Below are 21751 nucleotides of genomic sequence, written 5' to 3'. Positions count from 1 at the left end.
GGAAGGTGAATGAAATCACGTGTATTAGTCAAGTTTCCATTATGGTAATACTGTTTAACAGCCCCAGAATTTCGGGGATTTACCACTTTTATTTCTTGCTGTGGGGCTCGGCTGATCTAACCTGGGCTCAGCTGGTCTCCTGGCTTTAAGTTAGGTTTGTATCCATCTATTCGGTATATCCCATCCTGGGACCTCTGCTGGAAGAGCAATGGCTGTACTTTGTAAGGACTTTTCCCGGTGGAAGATGTGAATGCTCAGTGACCAAACCAGAGCTTGGTGACCAAACCATATTTAAAAAGCTTTTGCTTGAATCATATCTGCTAATGTTCTACTACCTAAAGCAAGTTATATGACAACCCTTATGTCAGTGAGAGGAGGGAATATGCTCTGCCTCAAGGAGAAGGCTCTGGAATTCTGTGGTTAAAGGCAAAAGGCATGGGTGTCTTATCATAGGGAGGTAGTGAAGAGTTGGAAACAGTGATGCAGTCTGCCACATTGGATTGCAGCTTTCTCGGGCTCTCTTTCTGTTGGGCTGCTGGTTGGCAGTGGTGGCGTTCCTCTGCCGAAGGCCCCTACCCCTGTTAGCCACCTTCTATAACTTAAGCTTTCGCTCTGGTCTCTGATAACTCTCTCTCTCCTTGCTGCTTCAGGTCTAGGAAAGGTAAAGCCTTCCTGCTGTGCTGGCTCCAGGGTGCTTCACCATCCCTTATTAGTCCCTCTTAATACCATCCACACCTTTGTAGGTAGTCACCTTATTAAAGTCTCGATTACTACATTTAAGTGTGTATGCATTTCCTGAAGGGCATCCAACTGGGTATCACAGTCCATGCAAGCATCATCTCCTAGAACCCTTGCTCTTTCTTTCCTTGTACTTTCTTACCACTTACCGTATGACATTATTGTTCATAGATGTGTGCCTTTTCCATTGAAGCTTTTCCAAGGCAGGAATTAAAAAAATTTTTTTAATGTTTATTTTTTTAAGAGAGAGAGCGTGAGAGCGAGTGGGGGAAGGGCAGAGAGAGTGAGACACAGAATCCGAAGCAGGCTCCAGGCTCTGAGCTATCAGCATAGAGCCCGATGCTAGACAGTAGAGCATGACGCTAGAGCATGACCTGAGCCAAAGTCAGACGCCTAACTGACTGAGCCACCCTGGGCGCCCCATCCAAGGCAACTATAGTAGGTAACACATTGCCTGGCATATAGTAAGCTCTTAATAAACAGTCAAATGTGATCTCGAGAAAAGGAGGAAATTCTCCTTTTTCTCCCTCACAGAATTAAACATAGAACCTTAGGTTATGAAACAGTTAACCTGTTTTGGTTAAAGCATGATCCTAGAGGAGCAGGAATTCTGGAACCTGACCCATCAGCTCTTCCTTATTGTCTGCAGCCCTCTTCTGAGGTGCTGCTGCATCTGAGTGAGCCCAGGGTAGAGGACTACTGGTCTAAATGATTTCACAGGGTTTCCTCTAGTTAGTGAACCCTTTTTGTATTGTCAGAAGTCTCGAGTGAATGCTTGAGTATCAAAAAAAAAATGCTGTTATGGGATGCCATTTGTCATCTGAAAATATTATCTTAGCTAAATGTACTGTTCTGATAAATGGCCTAAGGGATGCGTATGAATAAGAAAGGAATTAATACATTGACATGCAGAGAAACTAATCATTGTTAATGCTAATACCTGTCTTTAATTCAACTGTGCACCTGGTTTATAAGATGCTTTTAGAGTAGCAGTGCTCAAAATGTCCTGAAGTCAGCTTAGAAATGCAAATTTTTGATTCTGCCTGTACCAGAATCAGAAATTTTGGGCATAGGACCCAGCAGTCTGTGTTCTAACAACCCTTTCTGGTCTTTCTGATGTACATTGGCGGTTGAAGGCCACTCTTCTAGAGAAACGGCTCTTCGTGGTGTGTTTCTATAAGGGAACTTTTTGAATAATTTTTTAATGAGCATTTTCATTTTCCCTTTTAGAGACCTCCACCATGAGTTAAGAGGTGTCATTATCATGGATGTGGTGGCCCATGAATCTGGTACTTTATGGGCTTAACATGGTCTGAGCAGTTCCCTGGGGTATGGCACACATTAGAGAATGAAGGCATTGTGAACACTTTTAGGTGTTCTTGTCATGATTCCCTTCATGCTTGGTATTTTGAAAGGAGTCTGGGATGGCAGACATGAAGTTATCAGTTTTACTACTCTTTGTGGGAGGGAACAAGTTCTCTTGCAAACTGAGATGCTGTCATTGTTGCCAGTAGAAAGGGGTTTGAACCAAGAGTCTGGCTATAGGAGTCTAGTCTTGACTTTGTCATTAATGAAGAGTTTGGTTTTGGGTGAATGGCATAACTTCTTGACAAATCTTGGGGGATTATATTGCTTGTCTCTGTAGTTAGTTTTTTCCTGGTTACTTGGATTGTTAGTTTCACGATGATTTTTTTTGTCCCATTAATGTTAGGGTACCAAGGAAGAAATGAGGAATGGGTATACATTTTTTTGTTAACCTATTATGAGAAATGCAGATGTAACAAATACCCCAGGAGTAGCTAGTTTTGATTTAAGCAGCATTTGTGGGCTTTGAACCCCAAGATCATTTACACCACAGAATGGTACATAGGAGGCACTTTATTTTTGTGTTAAAGGCTTTGGGGTTAGTCACTCTTTGGGTTCACATCTTGGCTTCATCATCTACTGACTTGACCTTGCCTTCTCTTGCTTTAGTTGCCTTATTTATAAGTTGGAATCAGTGTAAGGTTTAGAAGAGATAACATACTTACAGACTCTTAGCATGGACCCTCATAGGGTGGTAAGGGTTTAGTAAATGGTAGCTTTAGTAGTGTTTTACTATCAAAAGTAGTCCAGTGTAACACAGTATTTCATTTATGTGCAACTAGTTTGGTACTCTAGTTTCCATTATAATGTGGATCAAGAAGAAGGTTCAAAACAGTTTTTTTTGTACTTTGACATAATTTAAAAGGTATCATCAACTCTGTAGTTCTGAGAAACCATCTTCACATTTGGTTTTCCAAGAGCATGTTAAAATTCCGACTGATGATATAATCTTTTTACTTTAGGCGATGATGAGCAAAGCGATTGGTTCTATGAGGGAGAATGTGTCCCAGGATTCACTGTCCCTAATCTTTTGCCCAAGTGGGCTCCTGATCATTGCTCTGAAGTCGAAAGAATGGATTCTGGACTGGATAAACTTTCCGATTCCACATTCCTTTTACCTTCTCGACCAGCTCAAAGAGGTAAGTTCTGAGGAGACCAAACTGTACTTCACACTTTTATGATTCTCTTTGGGGAGAATCATCCCATGGCAAGCATCCTCATGCCTCTAAGCATGTATTAACTGTCAGAGTTTTGGAGCTAGTCCAGGGATTTTTCTAGAAGATTCAAGGGTGAGTCTTAAAACTTGAGGTTCTCCATTCATACGTAAATCAACCCATGGAGACTCTTGGGTTATCTATTAGCAGGGCGTTCCTTCAGCTTGCTATTGCCATTTGTGCCAGATTTAGGAAGCCTAGCAGCGAGTCACTGCTGCTTACCTGCTGTGAAACCGATGAGCTATGGAGTGCTCAGTGGGAGCCTGCAGTATTGGATCGGAAGAGAACAGATTTCAGTAAGAACATTCACATACAAGGTATAATGACATTTTTTAATTGGATGATTTTAAGATATTTCCTTAAGTTATTTTATTATCGTGGGCTTTAACAAATATATCCTTTCCCTTTGCTTTTCCTTTACTTCTGATGTAGCAAGGTAGAGTGAGAAGAGCCTAGGGAGGGGAGAAGGGACTGTGGTGATGGTACTCTCTGGTACTGTCATCCTAGCTCGGTTACTGTGATGGAATCCCTTGATTTCTTTGGGACTTTAAGGTCATACTTAAAATACTGTGACATTGAACAAACTGTTTTCAGAGGTTTCTTTTAGCTCAGTAAATTTATGAGTCTAGGATTCCCAGTAATCAGTAATCAGTCAGTTAGTTATCAGGTGTAGTTGGGTGTCTGCTGGTGATCAGAATTATGCTCAGAGCTATAAACTCCTATAGCAATTTGTTAAGATGAATTTGGGTGATTGAAAGTCCTTCTCAAAATAGTTGGCTCTTCGTAAAGATTACTGGCGTGCTTAGGCACACGTTTGCTATCTTAATAACTTCCTTCAAACATTTCAGCGACTATTTCTGAAAGTTCTCTATGGACGGCTTAAAATACGCACAAATAAGAGTAGGGAAAACAACTTAAAATGGCCTATAATTCCATACCCAGAGACAATGTCATTGGTACCATTTTGGTGTGGACTCTTCCAGTTGTGTTTTTTAGGTATAGAACACATATGGTAATTAGAAAAATGAGATTTTACTATCCTTTTTTTTAGTATTTACTATACTATTTTTACTATTATTTTATGACAGTGTTTTTGAGATAATAACTAGCATTTAATTTATAATTAGAAATTATTGATAATGTCTTGTATTTGTGTAGTGTTTTTGGTTTATAAAGTACCTTCCATGTGCTATTTCATGGAGTCTTCAAATGAGCTCTGTAAGATAGGACTGAGCAAGTGATCACCCCTTCTTTTTGGGTGAGGATGTGTAAGTCAGAGGTAAATGACACTAAAATCATACTGTAAAAACATGAGAATAATAAATCCTGGGCAGATAGCCTAGTGATGCTAGCTTTTAGGTTCAGTCTAGTAAGATTCTAGGGATGGAGGCCTTTGGTGTGTTAGAAGCATATCATTGCTAATGCGTCTTCTGTATTCAGTGTCTGAGGGCTTTCTTCTTTTTTTTTAGGATATCATGCTCGCTTGAACCGTCTGCCTGGAGCTGCAGCTCGATGTCTCAGAAAGGGCCGAAGAAGGCTTGTCGGGAAGGTGACAGCTCTCACTGTCTACTGGGCTCACTGGGAGGATAGTGTTCCCATAGGATTTGTGCCACTGTAGCCGGAGGTGCTACAGAGCTCCCTGGAGTAAACTAAGCCAATTGGAATATTTTGTGAATAAGGTTCACAAGAGAGAACCTTATGTAGGATATGAATGGATACCCACATAAAAGATGAAGCTTCATTCATACAGAAATTTTGACAAAGCAAACACTGTCATGTCCGTTTGTCTATAAATCTATAGGCCTGATCTTGTCTCTTCTCCTCTTTTGATTCATCTTATATTATTATCTTACCTTATGGAAGTTCAAATACTCATGGCTTCTCTGTAACTCCTTCTAACTTCACGAATGCTTCTATCCTAACTTTGGTCTTTTATTCTAGAATTCATTTAAAACAAAACAGCAACAACAAAAAAACCCTGAAAGAAGACCTGTTCTCAGATTTCAAAAGCTCCTTTGCCACAAGGAAGGCGTATCTGCCCTTGTTCAGTCCTGCCTTTGCCAGGGACTGTACTGGGTGCTCAGTCCTTTTAATCCTCCCAACAACCTCATACAGTACGTGTTGTTCCTGTTTAGCAGATGAGGAAAGCTTGGGTTCAGAGAAGCCAGGGATTGCCTTCTACCTGATATTATGGAGACAGAAGTGGCAGAATAGAGAATTGAGCCCAGCTGTACTTTTATTTGTTTTTTAATTTAAATTAAAAAATTTTTTTTAAATAATTTCTTACTCTAGCTTTGAGATTGCAAGTAGATTAAGCCTGGGGCTCATATGCAGTTAGAGAAGATGGTGGTGGGCCCAGGGCAAGGAAGTGAGGGACATTTCCGGGCATTCCTGCACTCGCTGCGTGCGCATTTAGAATGGCTCCTTGGTGTCAGGCTCTGTGCCAGGCCAGGTATGTAGTGATCACAGCCGCAGCCTGGCTGCCAAAGGGAGCTACTGGTTTGTAGTGGAAATAGGGGGTGGTTTTCTGAAATTTTTGCTATGTAAAAGAAATGAAGCTATTTCCAGATGAACTCCAATTTTTATCTTTAAATTTAATTTCACATCTCTCATTAGAAAGACATTTGATTATTGGAAGAATTGCACCTTCTTCTTTTGGCTCATTCATTTTACAGACAATAAAATGCTGCTTTTGCTATCCAGGGAGCTTATTCTTACTTCCTAGGCCAGCTAACAGGGTTGAAGTGTAGAGGAGATAGAGGGAGGCAGGACGTTGGGAATAGGGCACAAAGAAATGGTTTTACTTTTTTTCTTTATTAGTTAGGCGGGAAAGATAATATTCTCCCGACTGTCTGCCTTACTTTGTTTCATCTCCTGTAAAATAAGAGTCTTCCGCTTTTATGGAAGTAAATCATTTCGTCTTGAAGGCTTCCTTTAGTTTGCTTGGAAGGAAACTCTAGGGCCTGTTGGACGTGCCTTTAAGAATTTCAGATGAATAGGATGATATTTACTTGTTTGATTCATCTTCCTCACCTTGAAGGGATATTTGTCATTTCTAGCAGAGGTCACAGTTCTGCCCCGCTTTATCCCCCTCCCCCACCTCTCTTCTCTTTTTCTAAATTGTAATCATAAATAATGAGTTTCATTCACAGCTCCCTGCCAGCGAGCTGCTAATTATGCAAAGAGTACTGCTTGTAATTTACACAGTAATAAACTGTAAATTTAAACATTACGGCACTTTAAGTTAATAATTTTTCTGCAGTAACAAATAGCTCATTTTTCACCCATCTTTTCCCTTGGCCCCACCACTGTGGCTCTGTGACCAGGAGGCACCTGCCTCAGGGAAGAAAAATGTGAAGAATACACTGTGTGAAACCTTTTCATTTAGCTTCACTCCCACCCAGAATCTGACCTCAGATTAATTTTTCTAGAGTCAGTTCTGCTACAGTGTACCCTAATATTTTAGGCTCATCCACACACATAAATGAAGAGCGATCATAATATTTGCCCAGAAACAAATGTGTATGAGTAACAGGCTTCACATTCTTGACAGTCACCCCCGTGCTTACACACTCCTGTCTGTACACTTACTCACATGTGGGTAACTCTTACATACCGTTGGCGCGCTTCCCCAGGGACTGTGATGACGTTCGTTGTAAGTGTACTCAAGTGAAATGAAGGGTGAGTGCCTTCTGCCATTTTCCAGTTTTTTTGGAGATGATTAGTTTCTGAATTGCTTGTGTTATGGGTAAGCTTTCATAGTACAGTCTTGAGAAACCTGAACTTAAGAACCAATTTATACAAACTATTTCCTTTAAAAGATGATGCCTAACAGACAAAAGACAGGTCAACCATTTTTGTAAGTTACAAAATTCCTTTAACGTGTATGCATTAGTCACCAGGTTGTAGGTGTTACCAGTGAGGACTGGGTAGATATCCCATTATGAAGGCTCCTGGGGCTGTAACCCTACCATCTTGGAAGCCTGGTGTGCTAGCCTGTTAAAAATTGACTGCTGTTGGATTTTTTTTTAAGTGTTTCTATTTCCATATACTTGAATAACTCACTGTATTAGAACACTATATATAGTAAACAAGGTTTATAATGACTTTTTTGAAACACGAGGGAAAAATAAGGCTAGAATCACATGTAACACTTTTTAAGATAGATTCCCATAAAAAGAAATAAACTTGCTGTTAGATTTTAAGATTGACATTTGACATGTGCCTTTGAGGTTGCTGGCACAGTTATGGGAAAGTGAGCTTGATGACAGATCGTGCTTTGTTTCTATGGTCAGATGACACTCTTGTCTTCCTTGCCGTTTCAGGAGACCAGCATAAGTACTTTGGGGACTGAGAGGATAGGCCACATTATTAGTGACCCTCGGCAGAAAGAGTAAGTGCTGCTTCGATATGTTTACTCATTATCCCAGCCTGTTCCTTGGAGGAGGCGGAGGGAAGTTTTATGAAGGAACCTAGAAATCGGACTTAAAGCTGAATGAAAAGATCTTAGATTTGTACCTGACAACAGTTAATGTCGCTAACACCCCAAACCCATGAGAGTGATTTTTTTTCCTTCCTAGACTAGTTTTTATTTCTTTGCTGTTTGTGTGTATAGGTCCTGCATTATAAAAGTAGCCTCCAGTTAGGATGTTTTATCTTTTCTAATTAATGAGTTAATTAGTTTACATTGAGGTAAAGTCGGTATATAGCATTACATAAGTTTCAGGTGTACACAGTCATAATTCAGTATTTATATCACTGCAGAGTGATCTAGGTACCATCACCATAAATCTAGGTACCATCCATCAGCTTAAAGTAGAGCCCTTGGTAACTACCAGTCTATTCCCTTTATGAGTTTGATTTGTTTTGTTTTGTTTTTAGATTTCACATAAAAGTGATATCCTACAATATTTTGTCTTGTTCTGACTTATTCATTTAACCTAATTCCTGAACGTTCATCCATGTTGTCACAATGCCAAGAGTTCCTTCTTTTTATGGCTGAGGAGTATCCCATTGTGTGTGTGTGTCTGTGTGTGTATTTATGTATATACCACATGTTCTTCATCCATTCATCCACTGATAAACGCTTACGTTGTTCCCATATCTTGGCATTACATAGAGGTGTATATATCTTTTCAAGTTAGTGTTCTCATATTCTATGGATAAATATTCAGAAGTGGAATAGCTGGATCATATGATTTCTATTTTTAATTTTTTGAGGAATCTCCATACTGTTTTCCACAGTGTGTGCGCCAGTTGACATTCCCACCAACAGTGTCCAAGGATCCTTTTTTCTCTACATCCTTTCCAGCACTTGTTATTTCTTATTTTGTTGATAATAGCCATTCAGACAGATGTGAGGTGATACCTCATTGTGGTTTTGATTTTCATTTCTCTGATAATTAGTGATACTGAGCATATTTTCATGTGCCTATTGGCCTGTATGTATTTGGAGAAATGCCTGTTCACATCCTCTACCCAGTTTTTGTTTTTTTGCTTTTTATTTATTTTTATGTTTTTTTGAAGTTTATTTATTTTGAGAGAAAAAGGGCATGAGTGAGGGAGGGGCAGAGAAAGGGAGAGAGAATCCCAAGCAGGCTCTGTGCTGTCAGCCCAGAGCCCTGTGTGGGGCTCAATCCCACGAACCATGAGACCATGACTTGAGTCAAAACCAAGAGTCAGACACTCTTCTCTGCCCATTTTTTAATAGGATAGTTTGGGGATTTTTTGTTGTTGAATTATAGGAGTTCTTTATATATTTTGGATATTAATTCATTATTGGATATATTATTTGCAATATCTTCTTCCATTCGGTAGGTTCATTTTGGTTTTATTGATGGTTTTCGTGCTGCACAAAAGCTTTTTAGTTTGATGTCCCATTTGTTTATTTTTGTTTTTGTTTCCCTTGCCTTTGGAGTCAAATCCAAAAAATAAAAAAATAATCAAGAGACCCATGTCAAGGAGCTTACCACCTATATTTCCTTTTAGGAATTTTATGCTTTCAAGTCCTATATTAAAGTTCTTAATCCATGTTAAATTAATTTTTGTGTATTGTGTAAAAGAATGCTCTAGTTTTCTTCCTTTCTATGTGGTGACCAGTTATGCCAACATTGTTTACTGAAGAGACTGTCTTTTCCCCATTGTATATTCTTGCCTCCTTTGTCATAAATGAATTGACCATATATATATGTGTGTTTATTTCTGGTCTGTTTAATTCTATTCCATTAATCTGTGTGTCTCTTTTTATGCCCATACCATACTAATTTGGTTACTATAGCTTTGCATTATAGTTTGAAATCAGGGCGTGTGATGCCTCCAGTTTTGTTCTTTTTTTAAAAAAAATTTTTTTTAATACTTTTATTTATTCTTGAGAGACAGTGAGAGACAGCGCGAACATGGGATGGTCAGAGAGAGATGGAGACAAAGAATCTGAAACAGGCTCCAGGCTCAGAGCTAGCCACCAGCACAGAGCCCGATGCGGGGCTTGAACCCACCAACTGCGAGATCATGACCTGAGCCAAAGCCGGACACTTAACTGACTGAGCCACCCAGGCGCCCCTTGTTCTTCTTTCTTAAGATTGCTGTGGGTGTTTGGAGTCTTTTGTGGTTCCATACAAACTTTAGAATCATTTTTTTCTAGTCTATGAAGTATGCCATTGGAATGGGAATCTGTATGTTGCTCTAGGTAGTGTGGACATTGTAATAATGTCAATTCTTCCAGTCCATGAGCACAGAATATCTTCCCATTTAGTTGTCTTCAGTTCCTTTCATCGGCATCTTTTAGTTTTCAGTGTACAGGGTTTTCGCCTCCTCGATTAAATTTAGTCCTGTGTATTTTATTCTTTCTGATGTAATTGTAAATGAGACTGTTGCCTCATTTCTCTTTCTGAGTTCATTATTAGTGTGGAGAAACAACAGATTTCTGTATATTGATTTTGTATCCTGCAGCTTTTCTGGATTCATTTATTAGTTCTAACAGTTTTTTGGTGGAGTCCTTAGGGTTTTCTGTGTATGGTATCATGTCATCTGCAAACAGTGATAGTTTTACTTCTTTCTTTCCAGGATATTATATTTTTTAATTTTTTTCATGTGTATTTTTAAGAGCGAGCGAGCGAGCTAGCAGGGGAGGGGCAAAGAAAGAGGGAGACAAAAAAAATCCCATGCAGGCTCCATGCTGTCAACACCAGGCACCCCTCCAAGATGTCATATTTTAAGCTCATTTTTCTGTCTCTTAAAATTTTCCTTGTTCAAAATGGGTGATTGTCTCTGTATTCACCTATGCTTTGCCCATTTTTAGACCTCTATCTAGAGAAATCTCCTTTTGTCTTAACTGCTGTGGTAAGTGCAGCGGGAAAGCCTGTGTGCAGCTATAGGAAAATGATCCCCCTTCTTGGGGCAGCCTTGTCCCCTAACATGATTGGCTGTTTGTCTCCTTCACACTTAATAGGATCTAGTTATGATCCTCTACTCACTAGCCTGGTCGAGTTTGCAATTAACAAAATAGGCAGGATATGCATATGGTTTGTGTTCTTGTTGAATTTGGGGATCCCGGGTGTGCATTGGTGTCACACCGTAATCTTGGGTTTGTTTTTAGAGGAAGTTCACATTTGATTCCAAGATTTTTTCGTTGGAAGAGTTATTTTTCACAGAACTTTGTGCACGTTTCCCATCTCTCTCCTTTTCTCCTCCAGTTCCCTCTTTTCCCCAGTTCTTTCTACATCTTCACTTTGTTGTGCCAGAATCTTTTTTTCTCCTCCTCTATAATTTCCAACCACTTCTTTTATTTTCTTTCCTGTTATTCTCTCCCTCTCTGTAGTTTCTGGTTACCGTCAGCTGGGAAAAGAGAACGAAATCAGGTAAGATTGCTTTTCTTTGTCATCTTTATTTTATCATTTGATTTCCTTTTCTTTAGAAAGAATAAAGCATTGGCTTCTGATTTTCCTCACATTTCTGCTTGTGCACATGAGGTAAGGTTCCCATTACTGCATTATTCAGATTTTTTATAGAGGACTGTTTTAAGATTACCTGATATTCACTGATAAGTACTGTAGCTAATTCCCCTTTTTAGGTTCAACAGTGCTTTTCAGTTTATTACTTATAATGCATGTTTCATAAGAATCCTATTTTTATTTTAGTTTTGAACCTTGTAGTAAGAAATCAGAATGAACCTCATTGCGTATGGTTTAGTTCAGCACCAGCATCCTATGCTGAGAAGTGCAATGGTGAAGCCTGAACGTAGGAGACAGAAGAAGGTAGAGCTGCTGTGAGTGACGTAGTGGGGTCAAGGCCTTAGAGCCATGCCCTCGTAGTCACTTAGTCTCTTCCCCAGCTGCCTCTGCAGAGGGCCCTTGGCAAATCTAGGCCTTTGTAAGGGTCATAATTTAAGAATCACTGACTGTGGCTATCAATACGTTCCTTTAATGTTTAAAGCTTTTGATTTTTGTGGGGAGAGAGGTTCCTTTATGTTGATTAGTTATAAAATAGATAAAGACTGGTAGGTAAAAATCTCAGGCTTCCTGTTGCTCAGTGTTTTTTGTTTTGTGTTTTGACCACTTATGACTTATTAAATTGCTGTATAGTTCAGACCTGGAACCTTCCTTTTGAGGTTACTCTTTCAAAATGAGCAGAGCAGGGCTAGACCTAACTGGTGTGTATTCATGAGATGCTTTTAGATGGTGTGTGGACATACAGTTATTATTTTATCATTTGCATTAGAAAAAATGTAATCATATCAAACATGTTGTCCCTTAGAAATATAGATAGGACAAATCTGAGTAAAAATAATTGGCTTGAAGAAAATACTAAGGAAATAATAGTGCAGGCTGTGGGCAGAAAAAGACAAAGTCATTAAGGTGCTGAGAGACTGAAGCTCGGGAGATACTGAGCCCCAGCACTGTGTGCAGGGGGGGATCTAAAAGCAGAAAGGGACCTGTGATGACCACTCAGTCCAGATCTGTTACTTACCAATAAAATTTAAATGATTTGCCCAAAGTCCTACTTCCTTGTAAGTTCTTTTGAAATTATTATTTAGAGTTCTTCTGTTCTTAAGATATATTTAGTTCTGAAATTTAAGGGTATCCTCAGGAAAGTCCAAATCTAGAAAATGGAAAGTCAGGTACTTTTTTATATATTATATCCAAGTTTGGCCCTCACAACCACCTTTTGAGATGATTAGAGGTTTTACAGCAGAGAAACTGGAATTACTGACTGAAAGCAATATTTCATTTATACCCACAGTCATCCTGTAAAATGGGTAAGACAGCAGTACAAAAGAGGTGTAATTTTTAATGTATGAAAACTCCATGATGGACTGAAATGAAGCGTTAGGTATTCTAATTCTTAATCTAGTTCTGTTTCTGCTACACGGCTGTTGGCATGTGCTCACCAGTTATTTACGGGAAACATTGTCTGGGATAAAGAAATAAGCAGGTAATTTTATGCTAGTTTTCTTGGGAACGGGCCAGTAATCAACAGATAAGTTCCTGTTATGTCATATAGAAAGCGCTGTCTTGTGCCATTTAAGTAATTACCAGTACTAGAGATTTTTGGAAACTTGTTATTTACCAAGGAATAGCCTTCTCTGGGGTCTGTGGGATCACAGGCTAGATTCATGCTGCAGCTTCGCCGAGTGGTGTCTTGTGTTGTGGCAAGAGAGTCGAACGGTCAAAGGGGCGAAGTAATTGAACAGAAGGTTGCCTTTTAGGATCAGGTCTGTTTCGTACAAGCTTTACTAAAACGATCTCATTTACCCCGCAGTTCAATCCCCTCTCTCCCCTCTACTCCTTGGATGTTCTTGCCGATGCCTCTCACCGAAGGTGTTCCCCGGCGCACTGCTCGGCCAGGTAATCATCTCCCCGTGACGGCTTTCTTCCACGCACCCCATTCCTCATCACACTTTTCCAGTTATAAAGCATGTTCGTGTGTAGGGTAAAATTTGATCTTTACAACAACCTTTAGAGATCAGTAGGTGTTTTACAGATGCAGAAACTGAGGCACAACATTGAAGTATCTTTCCTGTGATCACCCAGCTAGTATGTGATTTAAGGCTCAACTGTGACCCAAGTCTTCTGACTTGTATTTCATATTTCTTGTGCTAAAAGCCCTGGACAGTCTCTTTCAGACTGTTATCACTAGTCCTTGCCATGACTGTGAAACTCTCCGTAATTTGACTTCTGCCTGCATATCCAGCCTCCTTTCATGTACTCCTGTCTCCTTGCTGGGGGAGAGGTCCAGCTGAGCTAGAGAGCTCAGCTCCGTTTTGTTTGTCACAAATAGCAACCCGTTTCTGCCTCTGAAGCCTCACACTGTTCCCTTTGCCCGGACTACTGTGTAAAGCCTCTTCTCACGGATGACTACTTCTCATCCAGCTCAGGGAGGACCTCTCAGGCCATCCTGTATAAAGGGGCCATCTCCATCCCTCTCCGCTCATCGATTTCTTTCTGCTAAAGCTTTACCGCGGTCTCTAATGATTTGCTTGTTAGGTTCCAACCCCCCACCTGTTCCCAACTTTTTACTCCTGTCTCTTTCACTAGGATATAAGCTTCAAAGTGTAGGGACCTTGTTTTATCTTGTTCCCTGATAATATCCTCAGCACCTAACACAGTGTCTAGCACTTATGAGACATTTGGTATGTTTGTCAGAATGAATTCTACGCCTCTCAATATAAATTCTCTTGAGTTAGGCGACATGGGAAGTAAATACAGTTTTAATGGTAGCATCGCCTAGCAGGGTTATTGTGCACAAAAGAGGAGCTAATTGGCTGAACCATAGAACTTTTATTATTTCTAGTGGCACTAGGAATTTCTTCCCAAGGTTCTGTGTTGTTTTTTTCCCCTTTTTTCTTCCTAATTTGTTCTTAAATGGCTGTGTCCATAAGATTAGGGTGCAGACACAAGGAATTATACTTCCATGGCTACAATGAACTTCATTCTGGGCTATAATAAACTCTGCACCATCAGCCACCACCAACTGCCAAACCTTCTACCAGAGAAGTAGTATTTCAGTGGAAAAAGTCTTCCAAAAGGAGAGACCCTCACAAATGGTGTGAGTGGGGGTGGGGTTCTTAGAGGTGGTGATGCTAAGTTGTCTTCAAAGACCCAAGATTTCAGTGCATAGGAAAGCAGTCCTCCAGCTTTTTGTCTCCCTACAGATGAAATCATGGCTGTGTCTACTCTTTGGGAAGACTGTGTGACCAGCACCATATTCTGTCAGGTGCAGAGGTGGATTCTTTGCCCTCCTCCTCCTGCACCTGTTACCTAGACCTGTGCCCTGCTGTGCTGAGATCGGTGTCCGTGCGGTTATCAGTCAGGTCTCCTGTTGCCTCTGAAGCCTCATCCTGACTGGAGCGGGTGTCAGTTTTTTGTTGCTTTGTGTATCTCATTGTCCACATCGTTGTCTTCGTTCTCTTGCTGGCAGTGCTGGTGGCCAGACCTGGAAACGTAAGGAAGTCTGGGCTATTCTCCTGGTGTAGTTTGCTGTAAGGAAATACTGCTTGTTGCTTTAGACAGCTGCTGAGAACAAGGTGAAGAGAACGTGGACAATTCTAGCTTGTCCTTGGCCTTCTAGATGTCATTCCCAGGACACTGGATATAAAGTGAGTTGCATTGCTTGGGGTAGGGGAAGAACATTGTTAAATTTACATTTATTATCTAATCCTTAAAAAAAGGTTTCTTTGTTTTAAATTGTACATAGAAGATTCCAGCAGTGCAATTTTTGTTTTGTATGTGTTAGGTCTTTGACTCATGAGGGTGCATAGTCCGTAAAATTTGGCAACCATGGCTCTGTGGGAAATGGCCAGCACAAGTAACCTGTAAGCAATTTTTAGAAAATGTGGGTGATGAAACCCTGAGCCCTCAGGGCATCCTCTCACTCCCTTGAAGTTGGTGGCAGGTGAGGGGACTTCCCTGCTCAGCAAGGGGTCAGTTGAGAAGGGGCTTCTTGCTCCGGAGTGGCCAGAACGGGATGGTTGGCTTTGCACAGAGTGGACACCACTTAACAAAGCCTGGAGTCTGGGAAGGAATGCTAGAGAGTGATGGCGGCAGGGAAGAGGCAGGTGAATGACTGTATTAAAAACTGTTTCGAATGGAAATTTTATCTTTTTCTTGTTCCATTTTATTTGTAGTAGGAAAAGATTTCTTTCAAAGCGTCTGGGCAGCCCTGGGAATTTCACACCCATCATTAGAACGATTTGTGTGTGTGTGTGGTGACTATGTTATCATTAGTGGTATAATTTTATTTTGCGAAGAGAGAAGTGTTTCCTGTTTTATCACAGCTTTCCCCGAGGAGGGCTGGTGTATTAATTTGCTGTATTGCCTCCTGGCTGTTCCCAGGCTGTTTTTCCTCTTCATCATGGAATTTTTAATGGCCCTGGTGCCTCTTGGGAAGCATGTGAGGAAGACTTCCTCAGGGAGTGCTTCCCTTTTTTCACATGCCTATAATTACTCTCCTTTAAGAGCACAAAGAGTTTGATAATCATGCCTGAACTGTGAAGGTTTCCTCTTGTCAGGTTACGGAGCTGAGGCTGCTTCCTGCCTGGACACTGCCCGTTCCACTCTCCCACACACTCAAGTGCAAGAGAGCGAGGACCCCTCAGTCGCCCCCTCACTGCGGGAGCCCTTCAGCTCTGGTTCTCAAGAGTGAGGCCTGGGGGCCCCTGGGGGGCCGTGACCTCAGGTACTCTTTTGTTTAGTATTTCACTGCTATAAACAAGGAAATAACAGGACTGTGATTTTAAGAGAGCACTACTGATGTGTCATTTTAACACAGCCCAGGTAGCAGGTGCAGCTGCTGGACGAGGGGGTCTTTGTGGTCTGTGTACCACCTAATACATTTGTGGGTTATGAGGTTTTTGGAAATACCACACTAGAAATAATTAAATTTGGTGGTTTTCAACCCTGACTGCACTTTTGAGTCTCCTGAGAAGCTTTGAAAAATATGTCCGTGTTGAGCCCCACCAAAAGATTCTGATTTAACTGATCTGGGGTGAGGCCCAGGCACTGGCATTATTTCAAGTTCCCAGGTGACTCTGATACGTGGCCTGGGTTACGAACAGTTGCCCCACCTGCCAATGGTTTCAGGACTAGTGCTTTGTCATTTGCTTAACAGGAAATCCCATTTCATAATGGGCGTGAGCTCTGGGATTTGGCATTGGGTGCATGATTCCTTAGGGGAGGTAGATCACTGGCCCCGTCTTCACTTTGGAGAACTGATGAGGCGAAGAACAGAGTGTCAGGGCCTGGCCCAGTGGCCAGCACATTGGGACTCACTGTTGGGGGCATGTGCTGGGCAGGTGTTTGGCGAGTCGGCAGGGTGCATGGAAGAAATTTGTAAACTCACTGTTTTGGTTTGGTTGTTTTGGTCACTGTATCGTGCTGTTGTATTAAAGTAGAACAATACCTGTTCTTGGCGTCAGGAATTGCTGCAGCTCAAACAGCAGATGGTGTGATTGGTGTTCTGGTAGAGGCAGTGGTGTTGCTGTCTAGGACACGGTTCTAGAATGGTAATACGGAGCTAGTGCTGGAGGCAGCTTTTCCCAAAATGAGAGATTTATTGATCCCGAAGCCTAGCTTTTCTTACCATTATTGCTGCAGAAAACCATAACCAGAACTTACCAGTTGTTACATCTCTCTGTGTGATGCACAAGTCATCAGGTGTAGTTTTTGAGTGTCTGTGGCAGTTCTGAGTTTTCTCCAACTATCCTGACCTTTCCCCTGCTGGAGGTGTCCATTGGATAATGAATCATCACTCCTGTTTATTTCTTCTTTAAGTTTCTGATCTTGTATTGGTGGGTGTTAGTGTGAGGTGGTCTCTGGTAAGGATCTTGGCTTTACTTGGGCAAATGACGTAACTGCCTCTACCGAAATTTCCTCATCTTTAAAATGGAACGATCAGTTTTTACTGTGCTAGTGGGGATCAAAATCAAATAATATATTTGACTGTTTAGCATACTGGCAGCTAATGTTATTTTTGTTCTGTGGTTACTACCCCTACCCTGTCTTTAGGATAATTGCAGTTTTATAAACTTCCCGCCTGCTTCCAGAGTCATTTGCTAATGAGATGTCATACAGATTCTTGAGGTGCTTAAATGGCCTCAAATGGACTATAAGAGGAGGCATTTGGACAGTGGCTGAAAAAGAGACCTTTCTGCCCATCAGAGAGTTGAAATATGATAGGCTGTGCTCATTGTAATTCATTTTATCTGTTACAAACGTTAAGATCTGCATATCAGAGTCGTGTGCCCAGCTGGCTGTGCCACTTGACAAGGAGTTTCAAAGAGCAAGAAGAAGCCTCCATTCACACTGTTAATTTTGACCTTTGGAGCCACAGTAAACAGCCTCAGGTTTTACCTCAGGGCGCAGGGGAAAGAACCTTTTATTAGTCCTCTCTCTGCTAGGGATGCGGTGACGGTGACGCACAGCAACCCCTGCCCACCTCTTCAGTGCCTTAGTTGTGGCCATGTGTGAAGAAATGTTCCCGCTGTGATACTGTCCGTGGAGCTGCCCTGACCTACCGGAACTTTCCATCAGAGAGTACGCAGCTCCTGAATCCTTTGTCCTTCACTGGATGGTCTTGTTGACAGCACCTCTTAGCCGGTTGGCATCGGGCTGCCTCAGTGGAGTGACACAAAGCATTTTCCCTCTCTGGCCACTGTACCAGACCCAACTTTCCAATCCATGCAGAACTTTTCTGCTTCTCTGGGTGGCATGAAACCACTCCGCGATACCAGCCTTGGCCCAGGCCAGGGAAGGAGAGTTCATGGAACTCTAGGTGCTAGTGAGCGCTTAGTCACGGACTGGCGAGGGTTAGGCCTGAGTGAAAACACTACCGGCATTGCTGGGATCGCTTCCTGTTAGAGAAGCCGCCTCTGTGCCCTCTCGTTGTGAAGTGGTTTTCTGTCCCTAGCTGCTGCTGGTGCCAGGCCCGGACCCTTCCCGTGCGCACATCTGAGCAGATAGTTCTACTGGGCGTTTCCTAAATGTCAGTTAGCCCCGAGGATGACATCACGAGTGAGCAGGGGCTTTCTTCATTTCTCTAGAGCGGATCCTCTCTTCCTTCGTTTCACCCTAGCACTTTGCTCTTTGATGACAGCTCAGTGTCTCACGTCTGTTCGTTCTTTATGCATCGGCCTTCCTCACAACGTTGTGAGTGCCCGGTGGACGGGCCCTCGGCTCGGTCACCTTTGTGTACCCTGTCTACACCCAGCACAGTGCTTTACCCAGGGTAGGCCTCCATAAATTTTTGTTAAAAATAATTGAGTGGAATAGATTAGTAATTAAGGAGAATAATTGGAATATATGATACATATGACCTTTGGTCCTTAGAAATATCAACAACTTTTTTTTTCTTGATGTTACTTGTTTGTAGGTGCTTAAGAAAAAAATACAGCAAATAAATACCTTTTCACGATACATTGTGTTTTTATTTCCCGTATTTAAAACATGAACTTTTCAATGATTTTTAAAAAGCAATTTTTGAAGGTGAACCATTCCTGAAATTAGCTTGCCATTGGCAGATAGACTGTTTTCTCTCCTTAGAAGCGACTGTAAACATCTTTGTTCTAAATCGAAAGCAGCCGCTTCAGTTATTTTTTTTGCCAACATTGGTTCTATTAAACATGCATGTATTTCTCACAGTAATTTTTTCCCCTAAAAGTACATTCCTGCCCCAGGGAGATAGCGATCTGCCCGGTTTCCTGAGTAGCCCTGCGGCTTCCCGGGCTCAGCTGGTCCTGTAGGTGCCTGCACTGGAGCGGGAGACGAGACGCCGCGTGTCTGTGGATCTACAGAACGCTCTTCCAGTTAACTGCTGATGTTCAGCGTTCACCTTCACATTGACGAACTGGATTTAGTTGCTTTTCCTGAAGTAAGGAGTTTTAAAGAGTGTGTTTGTTGCTTTTAATGCTCAACCCCCCCAGCCCCCCAGCATTAAGCTGAGTTTTTAGGCAGGAACATGGCTTCTCTTTATCCCTTCCTCAGTTTCTCTGTTATCCAGTTCTGTAACTAGAAAAGCTGTGTGGCTGGAAATGGGACTAGGCTACAAGGTCCTCTAGAAAAGAGACTGTCTCTTTTCACCATCTCCGTAAAAACAGCAAACAATGAAAGAAGCGGAAAAACCCCTCCTGAATAGAAAGGAAATAGTCTATATAAAAATACATTTACAACAAAATAAGGTGGTTGACTTCATAAGCTTTATTTCCTGGGTCCCTTAGAAAGCCTTCAGTTCTTTCCTAAGTTATTGCCAGAGGGATTTACAAAATTTGAAGGCTTTGGAATGTTCAAGGTAATAAGAATGGGAATGGGGTGGTAGGAGTTGATCATTTACCACAGAGACAAGTAACACGCTAGAGACTTAGCAGTCAGGGGGCCTTTAACGTAGGGACAATTGACCCTGAAGCCCCCACCATCCCTGAGCAGGGAAGAGTGGGGATCCCAGAACCATGGCCCAGAGAGGCAGGGCGTCGTGAGGACCGCCTGAGCCTTCGCGTGCAGAGCAGCCGCCTAAGGACACTGCAGGATGTAGTGCCGTGTAATCTGTATGCGTAGTAGTAGGGAAGTAATACTTATGTTTGTTTTACTAAAATAAATAAGCATTTACAAAAGCATATTTTCGCTTAAAATGATTAAAAATGTAAATATTTTGGTATATCAATGATTTCATCTTTTTATTCCCAAATGTGTCATTTCTTGAACACATGAGACAAATGTTACTGACTAGGTCAGTAAAGGAGTGGTAATATGGGCCCTTCCCCATCCTGCTGACATACAAACCTGCAAAGCTGTGAAAATGATGACTGGTCTTTAAATAAAAGGCAGTATTTAGTTCAACCCAAGCTGATAACTCTGAGAGTTAATATCTTTAAACCCTTTTGAGGGGTTCCTGGGTGGCTCAGTCGGTTACACATCCAACTGTTGAACTTGGCTCAGGCCACGATCTCTTGGTTCATGAGATTGAGCCCTGTGTCAGGGCAGTGTCTGCATTGACAGCATAGAACCTGCTTGGGATGTCCTCTCTCCCTCTCCCAACTCCTGCTCACTCGCTCTCAAATAAGTAAACATAATAAAAAAACTAAAACCTCTTGAGTACTTTGCATTTTGCATCTGTCTCATAAAATTCAGCATTTTGTAAACATTGACCTTAAAGAAACAGTTATTTTATTTTTTGTGGTTTTTTGCGAAGTTTTTTAAATTAAACTTTTTATTGAAGGATAATGAAGTCACATTGAAATAACCCACATCCAGATCCAGACTCAGAACGTTACCAGAAAGAACTCCAGAAACTGCCGGTGCTCTGTCTAGTCACGTCCCTCCTTTCCTCTACCCCATAGCCCAAGGGTGACCAGTGTCCTGACATCTAATAACATAGCTTAGTTTGAAGAAAGGATGTTAACATCTAATCTAAAAAGTTTTGCAGAGACTTTTAATGAGCTTACAGTAAAGAAGAAAACATGAATATATACTGTTACTTTTATATATATATATATATATATATATATACACATATATACACACACTATATATATATGTATATTTAGTTTTTATTTTTGAGAGAGAGAGACACAGAGCATGAGCAGGGGAGGGTCAGAGAGAGAGGGAGGCCAGAATCAGAAGCAGGCTTCAGGCTCTGAGCTGTCAGTACAAAACCCGACGCGGGGCTCAAACCCACAAACTGTGAGATCATGACCTGAGCCGCAGTCGGACACTGAGCCACCCAGGCGCCCCTATATTGTTACTGTTGATGTGATGGTCTCTCTTTCTGAACTACTTCAGGAGAAGCATGCTTGGGTTAGAGCAAAGTGGAAAGTGTGCGTGTGGATCTGTATTTACTCAGGTACCTTATTTGTGGAACAGATGGAAGCCCTGTTCTGTACATTTCTCTATTTTGATAAAAGACAAAACTGTGTAGGGTCATTCTCTTTTCTGCTTCTGTCTTTGACTTCAGAGGGAATTACCACCTTTCTCTGTAGACTGAAGGCCGGTCTACCTTGGTATTCTGCCATCTTTGTTTCTTATTATTAATCAGCATGCTGATTTATTCCCAGAACTTTGGTAAGGTATGAAAAATGAATTGTTTTCACTGCTTTACACATTTGTATTTACATTTCACTTTGGAGGCTCAGATTTAACTATTCATGGGATACTTAAAAGTTAGCTCCTTTTCCATATAGAAGATAGTGATCAGTAAAAGGTGACTTAGATGTAATTTTCCAAAACATGGCCTTTATACTATAAATCTCTGCCTGTTTTAGTGTTCTTTGCATTCTGAAAATCTTACGATTTCAGTTAAATTCTTCAACTGTGGTAGTTGCCAGATTGGGGGCCCTTTGAATAGGAAAATTTGTCCATTCAACAGTTGTCTTGGTGCTTTGTTAACTAGGTGCTCTTAGATTTGACTGAAGTTCTAGTTTTAAGATCGATAAACCTGTGAGGGGCCCCTGG

The 21751-nt window shown here is 41.4% G+C and overlaps 1 protein-coding gene across 3 annotated transcripts in view; it reads left to right on the top strand.

Annotated features, from left to right (window-relative positions):
- Positions 1-21751, top strand: part of GPATCH2L (G-patch domain containing 2 like) — a 54726-nt gene that overhangs the window by 20406 nt on the left and 12569 nt on the right. The window contains exons 4-8 of one of the 3 annotated variants that reach the window (XM_029950733.1): positions 3066-3242; positions 4787-4866; positions 7643-7710; positions 11230-11284; positions 13074-13159. In XM_029950733.1, the coding sequence (XP_029806593.1) occupies positions 3066-3242; positions 4787-4866; positions 7643-7710; positions 11230-11284; positions 13074-13159 (466 nt within the window). Of the gene's footprint in view, positions 1-3065; positions 3243-4786; positions 4867-7642; positions 7711-11133; positions 11174-11229; positions 11285-13073; positions 13160-21751 lie in introns of all 3 variants that reach the window. The other 2 variants (XM_029950734.1, XM_029950735.1) reach the window with 2 other exon arrangements.

Source organism: Suricata suricatta, chromosome 9, assembly GCF_006229205.1.
Source record: "Suricata suricatta isolate VVHF042 chromosome 9, meerkat_22Aug2017_6uvM2_HiC, whole genome shotgun sequence".
Classification (NCBI taxonomy): Eukaryota; Metazoa; Chordata; class Mammalia; order Carnivora; family Herpestidae; genus Suricata; species Suricata suricatta.
Note: the sequence above shows the minus strand (reverse complement) of the source record. Positions and strands in the feature narration are given on the sequence as shown.